General features: G+C 44.6%; 1 protein-coding gene and 1 non-coding gene across 2 annotated transcripts in view; both read left to right on the top strand.

Moving 5' to 3' along the window:
* Positions 1 to 21,174, top strand: part of TMOD2 (tropomodulin 2) — a 35,799-nt gene extending 14,625 nt beyond the window's left edge. The window contains exons 6-9 of the mRNA XM_049778214.1: positions 939 to 1,046; positions 10,337 to 10,480; positions 17,508 to 17,652; positions 21,090 to 21,174. Of these exons, the coding sequence (XP_049634171.1) occupies positions 939 to 1,046; positions 10,337 to 10,480; positions 17,508 to 17,652; positions 21,090 to 21,124 (432 nt within the window). The 3' untranslated portion in view covers positions 21,125 to 21,174. The remainder of the gene's footprint in view (positions 1 to 938; positions 1,047 to 10,336; positions 10,481 to 17,507; positions 17,653 to 21,089) is intronic.
* Positions 8,423 to 8,529, top strand: LOC126025377 (U6 spliceosomal RNA). Its single transcript, XR_007501388.1, has one exon. It is a non-coding gene; the product is annotated as a U6 spliceosomal RNA (small nuclear RNA).
* Positions 21,175 to 22,663: the final 1,489 nt, after the last annotated feature.

Consider the following 22,663-nt stretch of genomic DNA (forward strand, 5'->3'; position numbering starts at 1 on the left):
GTGGTTTCAGGACGAAGTGATAACGGATTGGATATTTGCCTTGCATATAGCCAACTCAGGTTCAATACCCATTATCCTATGTGGTTCTACCAGGAGTGATCCCTGAGCCAAAAGTAAGCCTCTGACAACAGTGGGTCAGGCACAGATTTTAATAAATAGAGGAGTAATTTCTATAATTCTTTAAAAAAAAAAAAAAGGAATCACTGGGGCCTGGAGTGGTAGCACAGTGGTAGGGCATTTGCCTTGCATGCAGCTGACCCAGGACAGACGTGGGTTCAATTCCCACCATCCCATATGGTCCCCTGAGCCTGCCAGGAGTGATTTCTGAGCACAGAGCGAGGAGTAAAACTATGAGCGTCACCGGTGTGGCCCAAAAATGAAAACAAACAAAAAAATGCATCAGCAAAAAGCAAGGGAATCAGAGTAATGGCACAGCGGGTAGGGTGCTTGCACACAGCCCACCCAGTTTTGATCCTTGGCATCCCATGTAGTCCCCCAAGTTCACCAGGAGTGATTCCTGAGTGCAAAGCCAGGAGTAACCCCTGAGCACTGCCAGGTGTGGCCCCAAAAAACATTTAAAAAAAAGGAATTTCTAGGCACTGGGAAAATATGTAAAGGTATGGGGAGGGGAAGGAGAGATACGCCTGCAAATTAGTCTAGAATATGAAGCAAGAAATAGAAACAGGAGTGTTAACGTGTCTGGTTTCTTGGTAGAATAAAGCAGACCACATTTTGTCACATTTTGGTTTGGCGCTCATTCTGAACACTAGGTGGCAATGTTGGTTCAGGACAGCTGCATGCTAGGGGAGAATGGGTGTTGATTGGATTTTGAGGATTATTGGACCAAAATACTTAAGTATTGAAAAGCTGTGAATCTTAGCTTGTGTTGGAGAAGTTGCATAATGACTCATCAGCTTTCTGTGTTTCACCTATTTTAGAACATTCCGATTCCAACACTGAGAGAATTTGCAAAGGCGCTGGAGAGCAATACTCACGTGAAGAAGTTCAGCTTGGCCGCAACCCGAAGCAACGACCCAGTGGCAATTGTGAGAAAAAAATTCTTAGAACTCTAACCTGAAGGGACTGGGATATCTAAGCAAATATCTAAGCATAGGCTTTGCACACAGGAGACTCATGTTTACACACAGCTTCATAGGATCCCCTGAGCAGTTCCAACTCCCTGAGCTGTGGCCCATAAACTAAAAAAGAAGGGGCCTAAGTGATATTACAGCAGGTAGGGCATTTGCTTTGCAGCTGGTTGACCCAGGTCTCATCCTCAGTATGCATACCATATAGTCACCCAAGTACCACTAGGAGTGATTCCTGCATGCAGAGACAGGGGAATTCTTTGAGCACCACCAAGTTTGAAAACAAAAGAGAGAGAAAAAGAAAAATGACAGAAGGAAAGAAAAACAGGAACTGGAGTGATAGCACAGCGGTAGGGCATCTGCCTTGCATGTGACAGACCCAGGATGGACCCAGGTTCAATCCTCAGCATCCCATATGGTCTACCCAAGCCTGCCAGGAGCGATTTCTGAACTGTGCTGCCAGATGTGCCCCCCCCCCCCAAAAAAAAAAAACAAAAATAAATAAATAAAACACCAAAAAAGGAAAAAGAAAAGAAATAGGCCTTTTTTGGTTCTATCAATAAATGTTTTTTATTTAATCTGGTAAACTTATTTTCTACACATTTAATAAGCAAGATGTTATAAACAGTAAAGTGCTGGAATTTTTCAGGCACTTTCCATTAATTTGTCAGCACAACACTTGTATAGAATGAAATAAGGTTTGAGGGTGTTTTATAAGTCAGTAGCATACCTATTATTTGCGAAGTCATGAGTTTGACCTTGGGATCTTCAAAAAGAAAAACAAGATTAAATTAGTCAGTTAACTACATAAATATAGAGATTTTATTCTTTTTTTTTTTTTTTTTTTTGGATGTGCTCAGGGGTTACTCCTGGCTCTATGCTCCAAAATTGCCCGTGGCAGGCACAGGGGACCATATGGGATGCCGGGATTCGAACCACCGTCCTTCTGCATGAAAGACAAATGCCTTACCTCCATGCTATCTCTCCGGCCCCTCTATCTTTAATAGATATATATTTTTATTTACTTTCACATCTATAGTAACTCCCTGTCTCTTTCTAGAAGCGCTCAGGGGTTACTCCTGGCTCTATGCTCAGAAATTGTTCCTGGCAGACTTGGGAAACCATATGAGATGCCGGAATTCGAACCTTCCTTCTGCATGCAAGGCAAATGCCTTACCCACATGCTATCTCTCCAGCCCCTTTTGTTTGTTTTTTTCCTAGCCATGTAACTACAGGGACCATGTGGTGCCAGGGATCAAACCCAGGGTTAGCAGCATGCAAGGCAAGTTCCTTAATCCCCTGCACTATATCTCTGGTCCCAAGAACCATGGCTATCACACAGACTTTGCTCTGTCAGTGCTATTCTGGGTTCAGGGATGTTGCTCAACAGTAACATATGAGACTCAGTTCATTCTCCAGCATCTGTCCCCTACCCTTTCCACAACTTAATACCTGACCTAATGAAGGTGTTACCCTCGTCCCAAAATGTAGTCTAATTAGTCAGTACATAATTTTCTGATGACTACCAAGTAAGCTACTTTTTTTTCATTTCTTCTATATAGCTAGGTTGCCTAAGGCTAAAATTGTCCCTCCTTACTTTATCTTGCCCTTTTCCTGCCATTTAATTAAAAGCATTCCATGTGGGGGGCCAGAGTGATGGCGCAGTGGTAGGGCATTTGCCTTGCATGTGGCTGACCCAGGATGGACCCTGTGGTTCTATCCCCCGGCATACCATGTGGTCCCCTAAGCCAGGAGCGATTTCTGAGCACATAGCCAAGAGTAACCCCTCAGCGTCACCAGGTGTGGCCCAAAAATTTAAAAAAAAAAAAAAGGCACTTCATTTTGTACAGTTTCAGTAGGGTGGGGAAGAAGGGATTGGGGGCCACCCTGGCAATACTTAATGACTTCTAGCACAGTGCTCAGACATTACTTCCCACAGTGCTCAGGAGACCTTGCAGTACTGGGGATAGAATCCTGGCCTCCTGACTGTGAAGTATGTACAGTAATCTTTTGAGCTATCTGTCTAACCTCTTTTTTTATTTTTGTGTGTTTGTTTTGTGTCATATTCATTGATACTCAGGAGTTACTCCTGGCTCTACACCAGTGCTTCTCAAATAGTGGGGGGGGGCGCCCCCTTTGGGGGGGCTCGAGGCTTCATAAAGGGGGGTGCGTTTGACCTCTGCAAATACTGTCCTAACAAGCTAAGTCCTGTGTTTCTGTCTCTTTATGTCTCTGAAGCTGAGAGTCACTGTGTCCTGCTTCAAACCCTGCTGTGAAAAGCTATGCGTTGCAAAACATGCTCATTGGAGCCATTAATCCAGACATCACTTCTGATTCAAAATCAGCTCAGTTTATTTTATATATTTTTGTTTTTCAGGTTAAGGTTTTTTTGTTTTTGTTTTTTAATAAAGATACTATTTACAGGGGCCGGAGAGATAGCACAGCGGTAGGGCATTTGCCATAGACGCAGGATGGTGGTTCAAATCCCAGCATCCCATGCGGTCCCCCAAGCCTGCCAGGAGGGATTTCTGAATGTAGAGCCAGGAGTAACCCCTGAGCGCTGCCGGGTGTGACCCAAAAACAAAAACAAAAAGAAGATACTATTTACAGTCGTGTGGGGGGAGGTGCGAAAAATATTTTCTTCTTCCTAGGGGAGCATGGACAGAAAATAATTGAGAAAGCACTGCTCTACACTAAGAAATCACTCTTGACAGCACTCAGGGGACTGACCATATGGGATGCTGGAGATCGAACCTGGGTCAGTCGTATAAAAGGGAAGCACCTTACCCATCGTAGGATTGTTCTAGACCCCCACCCCTCTCTCTCTCTCTGTCTCTCTCTCTCTATTTTTTTGGGGGGGGCCTGAGGTTGAAGGAGGAACTCTATTCTACTAGCTTGATAGGAAGTTGCCTGGTTCATGAATTATTTAATAGAGTCAATTATCTTCAAAATTAAAGCAAGTGGATTTTTATTTTATCACCAAGATCTGGAAAAACAAAGTCAACCAAAAGCCCCAGTCTTTTATGCGTTTGAGGTTATTTAATTTACTAAGGAAGTCCCTTGACTCACGTGACAATGTCTATTCTGTCATCACTGTTATTCCACCTATTAATAGCTCATATTTCTGGAATAACTCCTAAGTGCCATCACTGATTTCTGTGCTCTCTAGATGTCATGTCATCTAATCTAATGCTTTGTCACTATTATTAGTTCCCATTGGAAGAAATGTGCAATCTAAAGCTTGCAGGGCTTGAGTAACCTCGTCAAGGTAGCAAAGGCACTGAGTGGCAGAGCCAGGATTTGCCATCTGGTCTTTCTAGTTCCACAATCTAGACACTAAACTACATGTTATTTGCCTGAACTGCTCATTGTTTGCTCAAGTTTACCACTTGTCAAGACGCTGAACACTAGTGATTTTTCAACACCCGCGACTCGGAATGTGATTTAGAATGACAAGCTTTTGAAAGATCTAAAATAGCAATAAGCACAGGTTGGAAGTAAGATTACCTCTTATGGTGCTGGCACCAAAACGATGTTTAAAAGATACTTGGGGTATCAGAGAAGTAGTACTGCAAGTACAGTACTTGCCTTCTATGTAGCTGACCTGGTTTGATCCCCAGTATGACTTATGACTTAGCCCCACTGGAAATGATTCTGAGGGGCCCACCCAAAAAAAAAAAAAACTACTCAGATATATTCTAGGCATATATGTGTGTGGTTAAAAGGATAAGTAAAAATTATTTGTCACTCACTTTTTCATGCATGACCTTTGAAATCCAACAAGGCTTTTACTTTTACATCACATCTCCCTACATACTCCCTGTTTTTCACAGGCTGATTGGATACATGTGTCTCTGCTGCTTGGCCAGTGCAATTTTACAAAGCAGGAAACTACTTTGCCATGTTATTCTATGAGACACTCCCCAGAAGCAAAATTTAAAACTAAATTTGGGGCCTGAGCAGTAGCACAGTGGTAGGGCATTTGCCTTGCATGCAGATCCCAGGACAAACCTGGGTTCGATCCCCTGCATCCCGTATGTGTATGTGTGTCCTGTCATCCTCCCTCTGTCCTCAGCAGTGCAGAATCCTCTATCCTCTACCTATTGGACTGGGTCTCTTTCTTGCTTAAACCTAACTTTCTCCTAAGCAGCCCACACCTTCATGTCCTTTAGAGATGAGCTTTGTCTCTGCTTTTAGTTGCCAGGAGCAACTTCGGAGCACAGAGCCAGGAATAACCCCTGAGAATCACCGGTTGTGTTCAAAAAACAAAAGAAAATTATTATTCCAGAGAGTACCCAGGGCCCCTGGTAGTGTGGAGGATCAGGTCCAGGACTCCCATGCAAAACCTAAGGACCAAGACTTTGACTTCCTTTCCACTGAGGAAGTGAAACTTTTCAAAATATTTCGAGCTAGTACAATAAATAGTAGGGCACTTGCCCTGCATTCAAGGATCCAGGTTTGATCCCTAGCATCCCATATTGTAGAGTCAGAAGTAATAGCTGAGTATCGCCAGATGTAATTTGAAACATATTCCAAAAATATATTAGTTTACTATAGCAACGACACTTGCCTTGCACACACTGACCCAGGTTTGATCCTTAGTACTCTACATGATTCTCAGGAGCTCTTAAGGAATAAGCCCTGAACATAGCTGGGTATAGCCCAAATTTTTTTTAAATGTGTTACTGGGGCTAGAGAGATAATACAGGGGTTTAAGGCACTTGCCTTGCATACTGCCTATCTGAATTAAGATCCCAGCACATGGTTCCTAGGAGTAAGCCTTGAGCCCAGGTGGCTGTAGGGAAAAAAAAAAAAAAAACCTCAATAAAGAAATTGATGAAAGTGGGGCACAGTAGGTAGGGCATTTGCCTTGCATGCAACTAACCCAGGTTTGAACCCTTTCATCTCATATGGTCTCTTGAGCCTACCAAGAGTGATCTCTGAGCGAAGAGCCAGGAAGAACTCCCGAGCTCTGCAGTGTGTGGCCCAAAACAAACAAAAAACTCCTACTCTTTATTCATATAATATTTAAGGAACCTACTGTTTGACTTACCAATACTCTTCTCCCATAAAAGATGCTTAAATATTTGCTGAACTGAAAAGAACTTGGGCCTACAGCCCAGGGTTATGTTTGGCTGAGTTTCCTGTTTTGTTCAGCATGAAAAAAGTGTTTTCTCAAGTTTGAAAGAAATTGGCAAGATCATTACTCCTTGCCAAGAAGTCCTGCAAATCTTCTTTGAAGGCCTCAGAGCACTGACATTTTGCTATTCTAGTAATGAAAAGTCATTCCCAACACTTGGAGCACCTATAAGGAAAGGCATGATGCATTTCCTTCTGGTGTTCTAATTAAAATGTGTACATTTCATCTAATTAAAGGCCTTGCAGTGAATAAAACGAATGAATGCACTTTAATTTACCTGATGTATGGTGATGTTCATTCATGTCCTTATGTTTCCTTTGTAGATCAAACAGCTATTTATGTGTATTTATATAATACACAGGATAGTCCTTCTGCTTGTACATCTCGGCTTAACTCAGGGCAGTTTTTCTCCAGGAATATTTGATACAACTGGAGGCATTTTCGTTATAGTATCTAAAAGGGATTCTGTTGGCCTTGAGTGGGTGTCAGAAGGAAGATGTTGCTACTTTGCTAAGACATAAGGAGCGCGCGCACACACACACACACACACACACACACACACACACACACACACACACACACACACACAAATGTCAGCAGTGCTGAAGGTGATAATCCCAGTCCTTGTCTCAAGTTGTATCCCTTTCCTTCTTCCTGTTTTTTGTTTTGTTTTGTTTTTGTTTGTTTATTTGGGGGCCACACCCAGCAATGCTCAGGGGTTACTCCTGACTGTCTGCTCAGAAATAGCTCCTGGCACGCACAGGGGACCATACGGGACACAGGGATTCGAACCAACCACCTTAGGTCCTGGGTCAGCTGCTTGCAAGGCAGACACCGCTGTGCTATCTCTCCGGCCCCCTTCCTGTTATTTTTATTTTTTGGGGGGAGGCCACACCCGGTGACATTCAGGGGTTACTCCTGGTTAGGCGCTCAGAAGTCGCTCTTGGCTTGAGGGACCATATGGGACACGGGGTGATAGAACAGCGGTCCGTCCTATGCTAGCGCTGGCAAGGCAGATACCTTATGTCTAGCACCACCACGCCGGCCCCCTTCCTGTTATCTTTTAATTTATTTTTGCCATAAAAATAATTTAAATAGGGGCCAGAGAGAGAGCATGGAGGTAGGACATTTGCCTTGCATGCAGAAGGACAGTGGTTCGAATCCCAGCATTTCATCCTGCCAGGAGGGATTTCTGAGTGTAGAGCCAGGAGTAACCCCTGAGCGCTGCAGGGTGTGACCCAAAACAAAACAAAACAAAAAAAATTTTTTTAATAGGGGCCAGAGTGATAACACAGCAGTAGGGTGTTTGCCTTGCATGCAGCCAACCCAGAACAGACCTCGGTTTGAGTCCCAGCATTCCTTCCAGTTCCCCATGCCTGCCAAAAGCGATTTCTGAGTGCAGAGCCAGAAGTAACCCCTGAGTGCCACGGGTGTGACCCAAAAACCAAAAATAAAAACATTTAGTTCAAAGTTTTCTTGTTCCATCCCCAACTAATTACGACAAGCTGTTTGTTTTTCATTCTTCTTCTAATTGTCTTTGTGACTTTAATTAAGAAGACTGTCAATCCTGGTGGGACTTGAGTCATCTGGAGAACGATTCAGAAGTACAGCTCTCCAGAGCACAACCTGAGAGTCTCATTTGGTTTATGTGCATATGTGTGTAAAATAAGAGCCATCCCCAACAGTGCTGCAGAAAAGTGTTGGGGGTACAGGTGGAGGCCACCAGGGTTATGTCTGGCAGGAATCAGACTCAGGCCAATATTTTTTAATTATTAAGCATTTTTATTAATACATCTTGATTTACAAAGTTGTTTGTGACATAGCTAATAAGTATCTGTAAAGAATCCTAACACAAGGGGCCGGAGAGATAGCATGGAGGTAAGGCATTTGCCTTGCATGCAGAAGGACAGTGGTTCGAATCCCGGCATCCCAGATGGTCCCCCAAGCCTGCCAGGAGTAATTTCTGAGCGCACAGCCAGGAGTAACCCCTGAGCGCCTCCGGGTATGACCCAAAAAAAACAAAAAAAATCCTAACACAACTAGTGTCCCCTTCCCTTCACCAGTGTTCCCAGCTACCTTCCCATCCCCAGGCCAGCCCTCTTGGCAGGAATATAACCGTTTTATTATATGTTTTTACTTGTTCCAACAAAATTTAAGCAAGTGGCAAATGGAATTATTAGAAAATAAATGAGTAGTGCTCGCTTCGGCAGCATATATACTAAAATTGGAACGATACAGAGAAGATTAGCATGGCTCCTGCACAAGGATGACACACAAATTCGTGAAGCGCTCCATATTTAAAAAAAAAAAAAAAAAAAAAAAAAAAAAAAAAAAAAACGAAAAAAAAAGAAAAGAAATGAGTAAAAGTCAGTTTGTGATGATGCACCCAAGGAGAGAAAACCCTAACGTACATGCATTTTTATTTTCTGCTAATCAGCTCAGATAGCCATTGCCTCTCCTTTAGAAAACTGTAGAGAAGGGGCCGGGCGGTGGCGCTGGAGGTAAGGTGCCTGCCTTGCCTGTGCTAGCCTAGGACGGACCGCGGTTCGATCCCCCAGCATCCCATATGGTCCCCCAAGAAGCCAGGAGCAACTTCTGAGCGCATAGCCAGGAGTAACCCCTGAGCGTCACAGGGTGTGGCCCAAAAACCAAAAAAAAAAAAAAAAAAAAAAAGAAAACTGTAGAGCTTGGGGCCAGAGTAATAGGACAGCAATTAGGGCACTTGCCTTTCATTAGGCCAACCAGGGTTCAACCTCCATATGATCTCCTGAACCTGTCAGGAGTGATTCCTGTGTGTGTCCAGGTGTGACCCCCCACAAAAAAAAAAAAATAATCCAGGGCAGGGCCAGAGTAATAGCACAGCAGCAGGGCGTTTGTCTTGCACACTGCTGACCCAGGACAGACCTGGATTCAATCCCTGGCATCCAATATGGTTCCCCGAGCCTGTCAGGAGTGATTTCTGAGCGTAGAGCCAGGAATAACCCCTGAGCACTGGTCCTGGGTCAGCCACATGCAAGGCAAATGCCCTACTGCTGAGCTATCGCTCCAACCCTACTTTAATGTTTTATTTTAAGTTTTCAGATGTTTTCTTGGTCAGCAGAACCAAGACTCATTGCTGAACATCATCAGGTGTGGCAAAAATAAATAGAATGAGTTCCTGTTCTAATTACCACTATTTTTCATAAAAATCAGAATTTTGTAACAAAATATTATTTTTTATTTGAGGGAGAATGGCAATTAAAACTTATATTTGCATCTAAGCACAATAATCTCTATTTCTTCTAAGACATGCTGTATTGTTTGATCCTTGAGCACAGAGTCAGTAGTAAGCACTAAACACTGTTAATGTGACCGAAAAAAAAAAAAAAAAAAGAAGGAGGGAGTCTCTGGGGCAGGATAGTATATGAGGTAAGGTGCTTACTGTTCACTCAGCTTCAAATCATTTCATCACATGACTCAGCAAATACCAACAGGGGTCACTTCTGAGCATAGAGCCAGGAATAATGCCTGTATACCCATTGGTCTGGCCTTCAAACAAGCAAACCAAAAGTGACATGCTTATGCATCCTTTTTTTTTTTTTTTTTTTAATGCTTTTTGGGTCATACCCAGTGATGCTCAGGGATTACTCCTGATTCTACATTCAGGAATCACTCCAGGAAGACTCGGGAGACTAATGGGATGCTGGGAATTGAACCCAGGTCAGATGCATACAAGGCAAATGCCTACCTGCTATACTATAATGTCTTCTTATTCATCCTTTAAAAATGTTTTTAATTTTGCAGATATTAAAGCAAGCTGTTGAACTGAATTTTTTGTTGTTGTTGTAGGGTGTTTTTGTGTTTTGGGGGTTTGGGTTTGGGGCCACACCAGTAATGATCAGGGCTAACTGCTGGTTCTGCACTCAGAATTACTCTTGGCAGGCTTAGGGGACCATATGGAATGCCAGATATCAAACTGGAATTAGCCTCATACAAGGCTAATGCCCTGCCCACAGTACTATCACTCCAACTCCAAGCTAAGGTTTTCTTTACTATAAAAATGTGGAACTAGGGAGTGCATTGAATAAATCGTTGATGCCCTAATAGTTATTTCTTCTGGTATAATAAGGCTTTTGCAGATATGCTGAAAGTGAACAAGACCTTGACAAGTCTCAACGTAGAGTCCAATTTCATCACGGGGACTGGGATCTTGGCCCTGGTAGAGGCGCTGAAAGAAAATGACACTGTGACGGAGATCAAGATCGACAACCAGGTCAGCCGCCCCACAAGGCCTGGGAACAGGGGCCCCATGGTGGAGGGAGCCAGAGATGCAGCTTGGGATGCTTGACTGAGTATTGTTGGCAAGCAAAGGAGCGGGTGGATAATTAAACACTGTGTAGTGGAACAGCCAGCTGTCCTGGGCTAGTCATGCTGCAGAGAAGGAGAGAAGGGAAGGACAGTGGTCATGCTCTGATCTTTTCTCCCATCCTCCTTCTGGCCTCTTTGGCGGGCATCTTGGCCCAGGTCTGCCACAGCAGAGCAAGAGGAAGACTCTTTGCCTTGCACACAGCCAACCTGGATTCTGCCCCCATAGGATCCCTGAGCTCCATTAGGAGTGGTTCCTGGACACAGAGTCAGGAGTCAGCTGCACCATCTCTGGGTGTGGCCTGGAAACGGCAAAATCAAACCAGTTCTGTGGCAGGCAGGCAGGCAGGCTGGGGTTGGGTAGGCCAGTGTGGCTTAAAGAATCCAGTGGAGTGAAACAGCCCTGGCATAGGCCTACTTCTTTGGTCTGAGGTTGCCATCACCAATCACTCAGTCCTGGCTTCTACAGTCTGACACTGACCTGGCTCTTGAGCCTGTGTCCAGGAAATAGACTCTGAAAGCTGGTCTGGCTTGGAGAAGCCGAGCTCTGGGTTCAGTTTTTCCTGAGCACTTTCATGTTAGCCTTGGTCAGACTGGAGCTCCACTTCCTGTCCTCTTCCCAGCATTAGCCTATAGTACCAAGAGGCTGCAGGACAGCATGCTCATGGAGTGCAGGTAGTGTGGAATGGATCCAGGAGAGAGGCAGAGAGGGCTCGAATGCAGTAGGAGACATAGGAGATTGTGGGTAGACACATCCCCCAATGACATGCAGTGCACTGTGGAGCAGAGATGTCTCTTTGCTAAAGATCTGCAGGATTCCCCAGTCTGAAAAATCTCCAGTGTGCTCCCCAGGACTTTTGTCTAAAGCTGGAGACATCTCACTCCCTAAACAGGCCCTAGAAACACTTCTGCTCCCTTCTCAGCTAAGCAGAGCCAGGGAACTAACTATGTATGTAGCAGAATCTCTGACTGGGAAGATCCATACATGCGCTCACAGAGCAGGATTTATTCATAGCAGCAGACCCAGCTGAGCTGGAGCTCTTTCACACTAGACCCCAACAAAGGGAAAGCCTAGAATTTATACTATTAGCCCCATATGCTAAAGTGGAATGTTCCCTTTAAAACGTAAAAAAGGCAAAACAGGAGATAGAGGGCTTGAGGAGGATCTGCAGGAGGAAAGGACATAGGGAATTATGTGAAAAAGTAACCAGAAGGGAAGCTTATGGCTTGGGAGACGTAGGAAGAAACATCTGGTGAAGAGAGCCCCACCAAGGCTTTGGGCCGTATATCCCAGTAGGAACAAACTGGCCCTATGAATGTCCCTGACCCTGCCACAAGTATAGCTCCTGAACTGCTGGGCTCTTCCCAAAATTTCTGTTCAGGAATAGGGGACCCCACAAGAGACTGGGGCTCCTTCACACTCATCCTTCCCAGAAGAGGAACCTCCCCCAAAACAGCTTTTCCAACTGCAGAGTTGTGCGAGGGAGCCTGGGGATATTGATGTGCACTCACAGAACCCAATGAATAGTGACTCAGAGAGAGGCCCAGGGCAGTGGGAGAGCTGGAGAATTGGGAGAAGGCAAAGCCCTCCAGGACAGTACTGAAGTAGAACTGGAAGCTGGAAGATGAAGCTGAGGAGAGTTTCAACTCTCACACCCAAGTGATATTTCTTCCAGACTGTCTCTAGCTTCTTGTATTGTCGAAGTAATTATGAAATCCACACACACACGCACCCCCCCGAAAAATTACATCCCTTTTGAGATTTTTTTTTTGGTTTGTTTGTTTGTTTGTTTGTTGGGGGGCACACCCGGCAGTGCTCAGGGGTTACTTCTGGCTCTACACTCAGAAATCGCTCCTGGCAGGCTGGGGGGAACATATGGGATGTCAGGATTCTAACCATCGTCCTTCTGCATGCAAGGCAAATGCCCTACCTCCATGCTGTCTCTCCGGCCCTCCCTTCTGAGATCTTTATGAAACATCCTGAACCTAATTCCTTGTAGGATGCCATCTAATAACAACATACAGTTAAATTCAATTTTCTTATAAACAGAAGTGACTTTTCATTTGAAAAATTAAAGTACATGAAATTTTGGGGCCAATATTCATATTTATAATAGTTGAATTCAAGTGTACTGGAGTCCTGCATTTTTATTACTAAATCTGGTAACTACCTCATAAAGGAGCTGTAGTTCTAAAAATGCAGTTTTTGTTTTGTAGATTTGTTTTTGGTTTCAGTTTTGGTTTTTGGTCACACCCGGCAGCACTCAGGTGTTACTCCTGGCTCTACGTTCAAAAATCGCTCCTGGCTGGCTCGGAACCATATGGGATGCCAGGATTCAAACCACCGTCCTTCTCTACGCAAAGCAAACACCCTACCTCCATGCTATCTCTCCGGCCCCTGATTTGTAGATTTGTTTGGAGACCATACAACAGTACAGTATGCTCCCAGCTCTGTACTCTGAGGTCACTCTGGGGACCTAGTATTGGGGGTCAGATCAAGACCTCTTAAATGTAAAGCATGTGCTCAGCCCATTGGCATATCCCTCTGTCCTAGGACAACTTTTTGTTTGGTTTGGGGGCTACACTCATCTGTGTGCAGGCCTCCAGGCTCTGCACTCAGGGATCACTCCTGGCAGGTGTGGGGGAACCATATGGCCACATGCAAGGCAACTGCCCTACCTGCTTACCCCTGTCTGGCTCACCAGAAAACCTTTTTATAATACATCTGAATTCTCTCCCTCCCTCCCTCTCTCTTCCTTTCTCTTTCCTTCCTTTCTCTCACTTTCACTTTCTCTCCTCTTTCCTCTCTCCCCTCTCATCTCTTCTCTCTCCCTTCCTCTCTCTTCCTCCCTTTCTCTTTCCTTTCTTTCTCTCACTTTCACTTTCTCTCCTCTCTTCTTTCTCCCTCCCTCTCTCTTCCTTCCTTTCTCTTTCCTTCCTTTCTCTCACTTTCACTTTCTCTCTCCTCTCTCCTCTCATCTCTCCTCTCTCTTCCTCCCTTTCTCTTTCCTTCCTTTCTCTCACTTTCATTTTCTCTCTCCTCTCTCCTCTCTCCTCTCTTCTCTCTCTCCCTCCCTCTCTCTTCCTCCCCTTCTCTTTCCTTTCTTTCTCTCACTTTCACTTTCTCTCTCCTCTCTCCTCTCTCCTCTCCTCTCTTCTCTCTCTCTCCATCCCTCTCTCTTCCTCCCTTTCTCTTTCCTTCCTTTCTCTCACTTTCACTTTCTCTCTCCTCTCTCCTCTCCTCTCTCTTCTCTCTTCTCTCTTCTCTATTCTCTCTCTCTCTCTCTCTCTCTCTCTCTCTCTCTCTCTCTCTCTCTCTCTCTCAGCCTGCATTGAAAGTATTCCGGAAATATGGGTCTTTCTACACTTGCAATATGTCCCTGAAATGGTTTCAGACAAGAATTAAGATTTTTAGTTGCTTTAGCAACTGGAAAAAATTATTTGCTTTCTTCCTAGAATGAGCAAATTCAGTGTCAAAACTTGCCTCCCACTCAGATTTTGTTCATGAACTTAGCAACTGCTAGATGTAGACCTTAGTTTCCATGTGTATACTGAAGGGTTTGAAATAAAATAGTCAGGCCAGGAAGCTGGTTCAGAGGGCTGGAGCACAACACTGCATGTGGCAGTCCTGGGTTCTTTCCCCCGCATCACATGCTACCCAAAATGGGAATAATGCCTATGTACTTTACTGGGTGTAGCCCTGTAGCACTGCTGGGTATAAATCAAAATAACAAAATATAAGGGGGAAAAATGCTCGAGGACCCAGCAATAGTTCAGAGCATTTCAAGGGACATTTGATCCTTTGTACTGCATGACTCTGAAGCAACATCAGTAAGGCCTGTGAGGTCCCAAATGCCCCAGGTAATCCTGATTGCAATCCCAGCATCACGAGGCCCAAAAGGCTCCACTTCATTGGGCTAAAAATTTCTTTAGGAGTCTTGGGGAATGGAGCAACAATGCAGCAATAGAGCTCTTGCCTTGCACATAGATGAATGGGATTCAGTCACATCCCGTGTGAGTACCAGCCAGAGTGATCCTGAGTGCAGAGCCAGGAGTAGCCCTTGAGTATAACCAGTTGTAATACATAAAAGAATTTCTTGAGGCAGGACCAATAGTTGGATGATCCAGTACTGGGCTGTTCCAACCACGGCCTCTGAGAATCACCTCTGGGGTTGTGCTGCTGCCAGGCAGTGAAAGCATGATTGCCATCAGGTTACCCTGTGAGATAAGCAAGCAGGGGTTAACTGAGTGTCCATTGATTTCAAGTAGAAAAGAAGTGGCCACTTAAAAAGGAGGGGGGAGCATGCAGGGAGATAGTACAATTGAACCCACTGGGAGTGATCCTTGAGCATTACCAAGTATATATTAAAAAAACAATAAGGTTAGAGCCAGGGCTGTTGCTCAGTGGTATATATGAATGAGGGGTTCAGTCACCTGTCTCACACAGACGCACACAAAGAGATGATCTAGAGAAATGGATGCTTGGGGCTGGAGAGATAGTACTCCAGCATTGCCAAAAGTAATCCTTGAGCATTGTCAGGTGTGGCCCAAAACCAAAATATAAAAAAATATACATTGGCATTGTTGGTGGGTTGTTTAAACCTTTGTATTTATTTTCATAATTAAACTGCTTTTGTATCTAACATAAAAGAAAAGTATCCAAATAAATGCAAAAGAAGTATTTCATCCTTTTTAATGCAGCAGACCCCAATTTGATTCCTAAGGTCACATATGGTCCCCCAAATCACACCAGGAGTAAGCCCTGAGCACATAGCCAAGAATAAGCACTGAGCACTGCTGGATGTGGCCCAAGAACAAAAAATAAATAAATAAGATACCCTCCTTGTGTTCAGGGAGAAAGTACAACTGGCAAGGTGTTTGCCTTGCATATAACTGACCCATTTCAGTGCCCAGCACTACAAATAGTCCCGTAAGCACTTCCAGGAATGATTTCTGAGCTCTTCTATATGTCACCCCCCCAAAAAAAAAGTCCTCTCTACAAAGGTAATTTTATTTTATTTTTGTTTGTTTGCTCCTAACTCCTTTCTGTGGCCATCAGCAATTCCATCCTGCAAAGTAGCCAACTACTTTGTTGTAGATTTGTGAGGGGGGAAGGTGAATTGTTGTTGTTGTTAAAAGGTGACTTTTGGGGGCCGGGCGGTGGCGCTGGAGGTAAGGTGCCTGCCTTACCTGCGCTAGCCTAGGAGACAGACCGAGGTTCGATCCCCCGGCGTCCCATATGGTCCCCCAAGCCAGGAGCGACTTCTGAGCGCATAGCCAGGAGTAACCCCTGAGCGTTACCGGGTGTGGCCCAAAAACCAAAAACCAAAAAAAAAAAAAAAAAGGTGACTTTTGTGCTGCCCCTCACAAAAACCATGGCAGCTCAGCCATGATAGGATCAGCTCAGTCCTTGATAGGATCTCACTGTTTGGATGGGTGTCTGAATCTCGAACTGTTTGTGGACTACCAAAGGCCATCTCTCTTTCTCTCTGGCTGTCTCTGTTGCCCAAGACACTACTCAGTGGATAGACAGAATTACGATTGTCTGACCAGAAGTACCACTGCTTACTGTTTCTTGTGGAGAGACTTTTCTCATAGGTTATGGGATGAGAACAAAAGTAGCAAAGAGGGTCAGAGCGATCCAGCACAGTGAGTAGGATGTTTGTTTGACCAATCTTGGTTCAATCCCCAGCGTCCCTTATGGTGTCCCAAGTACCATCAGAAATGACCCCTGAATACAGAGCCAGGAGTAACTTCTGAGCACTGCTGGGTGTGGCCAAAAAAAAACAGAAGAAGGAAAGGAAGGGAGGGAGCAAAGAATTTACCATTTTAATCTTTTTTTTTTTTAATCATGTCAGGGAAAGAACCCAGAACTTCATTCAACACATGTGAAGCAATTACTCTACCATTGAGTTACCATCCCTGGCAAATTTCTTAAAATTAAAAAAAAAAAAATTAGGCTGGAGAGATAGCATGGAGGTAAGGCGTTTGCCTTTCATGCAGAAGGTCATCGGTTTGAATCCCGGCATCCCATATGGTCCCCCGTGCCTGCCGGGAGCAATTTCTGAGCATGGAGCCAGGAGTAACCCCTGAGCACTGCCGGGTGTGACCCAAAACCACAAAAACAAAAAAAATTATCCAGAATAAAAAAATAAAAACCTTTAAAAAAAATTACTCTGTCATTTTTCAGGGTATAGCAGTGTAGGAACACACCTGGCTCCACTTAGGGCTCATTCAAGCTCCACAGATGTAAATGTTTGTTTTTTTAAATGATATGTCATTAAGCAATTAAAATTGCCTCCTGGAATGGGAGAGACATTACAGCAGGTAAGGTGCTTGCCCAATTTCAATCCCAGGCACTGCATATGGTTTCCCAAATCCTGCCATGAGTGATTTCTGAGCACCTTTGTGTGTAGCCCCAAAACAAAACAAAAACAAATGAAAAAAAATCTTTGTTAGAACTGCTGATACTGGAGTATATTGGAAACCCTAAACACTAATTTAGACTTTATATATGGAATCATCTTTGTCATTATAATTTGCTTTTTGCCTTTCAGTATAGCATGTCAGCAGATTCAGCTGTGTTTTGGATTTTGCTTCTAGACAAGGAGCAGGTCTCAGATAAATATATAGGAGGAAATGGCTTTGTCCCCTTGGTTTTATTTTTATTTTGTTCTGGGACCACACCAGGGAGTGCTCAGGGCTTACTCCTGGCTCTACTCAGGAATCACTCCTAGCAGGGCTAGAGGGATCATATGCAGTGCCAGGGATCAAACTGGGTACAAGGTATGCACCTACCGGCTATATTTCTCCAACTTATTTTGAACTTTCAAAGGAGACCTTCCACTTTGCTTTTGTCTAATAATTTAGCAATGCAAGTAACTGTCTCCTCCCCTTCTCTTGTCTTCCCCTGTGCGTGTTCACCCCACAACCAGAGACAGCAATTGGGAACGGCTGTAGAGATGGAAATTGCTCAGATGCTGGAGGAAAATTCAAGAATCCTCAAGTTTGGATACCAGTTTACCAAGCAAGGACCCCGAACCAGGGTGGCAGCTGCCATCACAAAGAATAACGACCTTGGTAATGCAACCATAACATTGAACTGAGAGGCCAAATGGCCATTCATTTCTCATTGGGACTGATCAACAAAACATTCCACAGGGTTGTGTCTGATGCTTCACTTAGGTGTGAAACAAACTAACAGAAGGAAGATTAAACACAGAGCAGCTTTTCTTTTTCTTTTTCTTTTCTTTTATTTTAGCTAGTCCCTCAGTAATTTCCCCCACTCTCCACTGACTGCTAAGGATCTATGACCTTTCTTCTAGTAGGAGGAGATGGAACGTGTACTGCTCAACCACTGTACAGAAGAATGAGACAGAGTGTTTTGTTTGTTTGGGGGCCATACTTGGCAATACTCTGAGCTTACTCTTGGCTCTGCACTCAGGGATCACTTCTGGTGGGATTTGGGGGACCACATGAGGTGCTGGGATTGAACCCAGGTTGGCTACATGCAAGGCAAGCACCCTACCCATTGTACCATCTATCACCCCCAGAATGAAACAGATTGGAGAGGCTTGATCTGGTGAAATTCATCCACCTACAACAGTCTAGAGCCAATAGTTCTCTGCCAACAGTAAACTTCAGTGCCCAGTTTTAGGACTATCAGGGACAGAAGGACAGACTTGAACAGCAAGGTGGGCAAGGTACCCCACCCCCAGACACAGTGCCAGACCCTGCAGGGTTTCAGATAGCAGACAGGAGGTCAGCTAGAGGTTAGTCCCTGAAAGGAGCAGATAATGATTAGCATCCAGTGCTTATCCAGTTCCTAAGGCCTGACCCAGGTGCAGTGTGTGGCCCCAGAAGCTGGCTGGGCCCGTAGAAGTGCTTGCTTTCAGGGTGCAGAGGGAAGCCAAGATGGCAACCAGCAAATGGTTTCAGGTAAGGATGGGGGACAGCATTTACAAAGTAGCCAGGAGAAGCACAGGTCGACCATAGCTGGACAATGTGGAGATGACAGCTAAACAGAAGGTGAGAGGCAGCGAGGGGAGACCCCACGCCGGAGGGGCCAGCGTCTGTCAATTTCCTGTGGCGCATACAGAGAGGGAGGGGATCATTGTCAGGCTGGCCCCAGGTGAACAGGGATGAAGCAAGGACACCCTGAGGACTGAGAAAAGAGAAAGGGGCTGAAGCAGTAGTACAGTGGTACTTGCCTTGCACACAGCTGACCTGGGTTCCATCACTGGCATCCCATGTGGTACCTCCAGCAGTGCCAGAAATGACCTCTGAATGTAGAATCGGGAGTAACCCCTAAGCATCATCAGGAGGGAGGGAGGGCGGGAGGGGGAGAGAGAGAGAGAAGAAAAATATGAGGTCAGGACTCACAATCTCAGACTTCTAATTGTCCTTCACATGCAATATTTATTGCTTGGAACTTTTAATCATCAGAAGGAGAAGAATGATGTTCTTTGGTCAAATGCCTATTTTAATTTATCCAGCTAGACTTATGCAGCCGAGGGCCTCAGTATATCAGGTCTAACATCTTTATAATGGGTTTTCTCAAAGGGAGAGTTTTCCAAGAGAGAGGAAGCAGACAGAGCAGTTAAAGAACCCCTGAAAGGGCAATGTTCCTCCTTCGGGCACCAGCATCCTGGTTTAAAGTTTCCATAAAGTACCAATCCCATATTGTCTGACTCCTTTATCTTCTTTTTGTTGTGGGGCCACACCTGACAGCAGTCAGATTACTCCTGGCTCCGCACTTAGAAATTCTCCTTGGGGTCGGAGCGATGGCGCAAGCAGTAGGGTTTTTGTCTTCAAGGCGCCGACGTAGGACTGACCGTGGTTCAATCCCCCTGGCATCCCCCAAACCAGGAGGGATTTCTGAGCACATAGCCAGGAGTAACCCCTTAGTTGTATTTGTATCTGTTTTGTTTCTTCATTGCAAAATAAGATATTTGCAATGTGCATAAGAATTCATTCATAAGTTTTGTTTTTACTATAGTCAGACCCTCCAATGGTCTGAGGGACAGTGAACTGGCCCCCTGTTTAAAAAGTTTGAGGTCCACTGCCTTAGTATCACCGGTTATGGTCCAAAAACAAACAAACAAAAAAAGTAATTACTCCTGATAGGCTCAGGAGACCATATGGGATGATGGGAATTGAACCCTAAGTCAGCTGCATGCAAGGCAAATACCCTACCTGCTATGCTATCCTCTTTTTTTTTTTTGTTTGTTTGTTTTGGGTCACACCCGGGGGTGCTCAGGGGTTACTCCTGGCTCTGTGCTCAGAAATCGCTCCTGGCAGGTACGGGAACCATATGGGATGCCTAGATTTGAACCTGGGTCCATCTTGGGTTGGCTATGTAAAAGGCAAATGCCCTGCCACTGTGCTATCTCTCTGGCCCTTACTTTTATGTCTTAACAGTAGTCCCCAATAAGCTATTGAAATTTGGGCAGTATCTCCTCTTGTTGTGTCCTTGCTGAATCCAGAAATATTAAGAGTTCAGCTGCTTTGTATCTGCCAAAAATCACAGACTGGGGTCTTGGGGGTAAGGAAAAGAGGTAGAAGTGAGAGGACTGGAGAAATAGCACAGTAAATTGGGCACTTGCCTTGCACACAGCTGACGTAGGTTCGATCCCCAGCACCCATTTGCTGGGGATATCCAAGCACCACCAGAAGTAATTCTTGAGTGTAGAGCCAGGAGTAACCCCTGAGTACCACGAGTCGTTTTCCTTCCCACACCTCCTCCCCCCCCCCCCAAATAAAGAAAAGAATGAGAAACAAGGTGCAGAAAGGAGAAACAGATATCTCACCAGCATGGATACAAAGCAAGCACCAGCCTGAGAAAAATTTTGAGTCTGACTTTGCACCCCCCCCCAATCTGAGTACACCTACTGTGAGAATGCATGGGGAAGTTCTCCCAGTTTTCTGGGAGGCTTGGGGGCCACTTGTGGTCATACTTGTCTCAGTTCTGTGGACTGATGGCTAAACCTGGCCAGTTAGCTCAGGACTAACTGGGTTCATGTGGTTCCAGGTCTTAGGGGCCTAGCATATGCAAAGCATATACCATAGTCCTTGAACAATTTCCTTGTCCGCATGCATAGAAATTCTCATTTTCAGATCAGTTTAGAAACATTGAACTTCTGTTTGCTGCTCCTCGGGATTTTTCAAGCAGTACAGTGCATAAGTTGTGACTGCATTCTCCTGGGCAGTTAGAGCTGGCTAGTGATTGGCTCGCACCACAACTCTAAGCATGTGCCATGGCAATATGACCTTGGAAATGGTCAGAGAAATGAGAAAGTTCTGAATTTCAAGCTTGCAGCCAGTTTTATTTAAGTGTAAATTCCACAAGACTCTGGGCTCCTTATATCCTTCCCTTTTACTGCCAGGGGCCATCGAGGAATGAAGTGAAAGATAACTATTCCGCAGATCCTGTGGCATGGCTTTTCTGTGTGATTAGTGCTGTTTCATCTGGAATTTAAGGAATGTGTCTTCAATGTATTCCTTTCTTTTTCCCCTAGTTCGTAAAAAACGAGTGGAAGGAGATGGACGGTAAAGTCTTCAGTAAACGCTTGAAGATTGGAGTTTTGTTTCGGCAGCCATTCAAAAGCTCTTCTTCCCCATGGGGACCATTTTATCAAAGGTTTTAATTTCTATTAACCAAACTAACAATTTAGTTGTTGTTCTTTTTTTAGCACTACTTATTTATCTTGATTTTGGGTGGGGGGGATTTTGGGCCACGTCCAGCAGTGTTCAGGGGTTACTCCTGGCTCTGTGCTCAGAAATTGCTCCTGGCAGGCTCTGGGGACCATATGGGTTGACAAGGATTGAACCCCGGCCCATCCCAGGTCGGCCGCATGCAAGCCCCTGTTTTGAATGTTTTAATGCATGTGGTCCTCTGGTCCTGGACCCCTCTGGCAACTTGCACTATCAAACTTCTGCTGGTCTTAGTGAAAATAGCAACCGGAAATGGTTTAATTACTTTTAAGGTGGCTTATCTTGTTGGCTTATGTGTGTTTTGTGTTTCTAACCACCCAAGTTTCTGTTTGGAATTTTCTGTCTAAAAGTGTTTATAACTGTGATTGCAATAGAGACCTAATCTTCGTTTACAGGCACAGCTTTGAGTTAGGCTCACTGCATCTGAAGTGTTCTGATGACCACATGAAAAAGTATTGCCAAGCTTTTGCTGGGTGAGAAAATGTGATCGGCTTAGCACAGATTCTCCCGTACTTTCAGAAATGCCACTGAATGCATGTCAGTGGTGTCATCTTCAACAAAGCAAGGCCGTATTCAGATCCTTCGCACAGCATTTGAAAACACATGTGGGGCCCAAGTGATAGTGCAGTGAGTAGGGCATTTGCCTTGCACACATCCAACTTCAGCTGGATCCCCAACATCCCATCTAATCCCCTGAGTACTTCCAGGAGTGATTCTTGTGTGCAGTTATCTCTGAGCACTGCTAGATATGACCCAGAAACCAAAGGTGGTGGTGGTGATAGAGGGAAACACAAGTATAAAAATGTACAAGTGTGGGGCTGGAGAGATAGCACAGCGGTGTCTGCCTTGCATGCAGCCAACCCAGGACCTAAGGTAGTTGGTTCCAATCCCAGCGTCCCATATGGTCCCCGTGCCTGCCAGGATCTATTTCTGAGCAGATAGCCAGGAGTAACCCCTGAGCACTGCCGGGTGTGGCCCAAAAACCAAAAAAAAAAAAAAAAATTTTACAAGTGTGGGGAAGAGAGAGAGAAAGCTGAAGTTAAGGCTTTTTTTTTTTTTTTTTTTGGCATATAGCTGACTCCATTTTGAACTCTGTTAATGCATATGGTCCCCAAATATCTCCAGGAGTGACCCTTGCACAAAGCCAGATGTGCCCCCCAGACATTTCTTAATTTGTTAATCCACAGATATTGGCCTCAGGTCAAATTTCCAGACAGCAAAATGAGTTAGCACACTACCTTTACTAATAATTTAATATAGATTTGATTTTTAACATCTGTCTATGGAAAATTTTTTAACAAAGCTGTTTGATATTTTTCAGTAAAAGTGTCAGTAAAAGGAGGGGGACTTTTCAAACAGTGAATTTCCCAATGAAACA

Source organism: Suncus etruscus, chromosome 1 (assembly GCF_024139225.1).
Source record: "Suncus etruscus isolate mSunEtr1 chromosome 1, mSunEtr1.pri.cur, whole genome shotgun sequence".
Lineage (NCBI taxonomy): Eukaryota > Metazoa > Chordata > Mammalia > Eulipotyphla > Soricidae > Suncus > Suncus etruscus.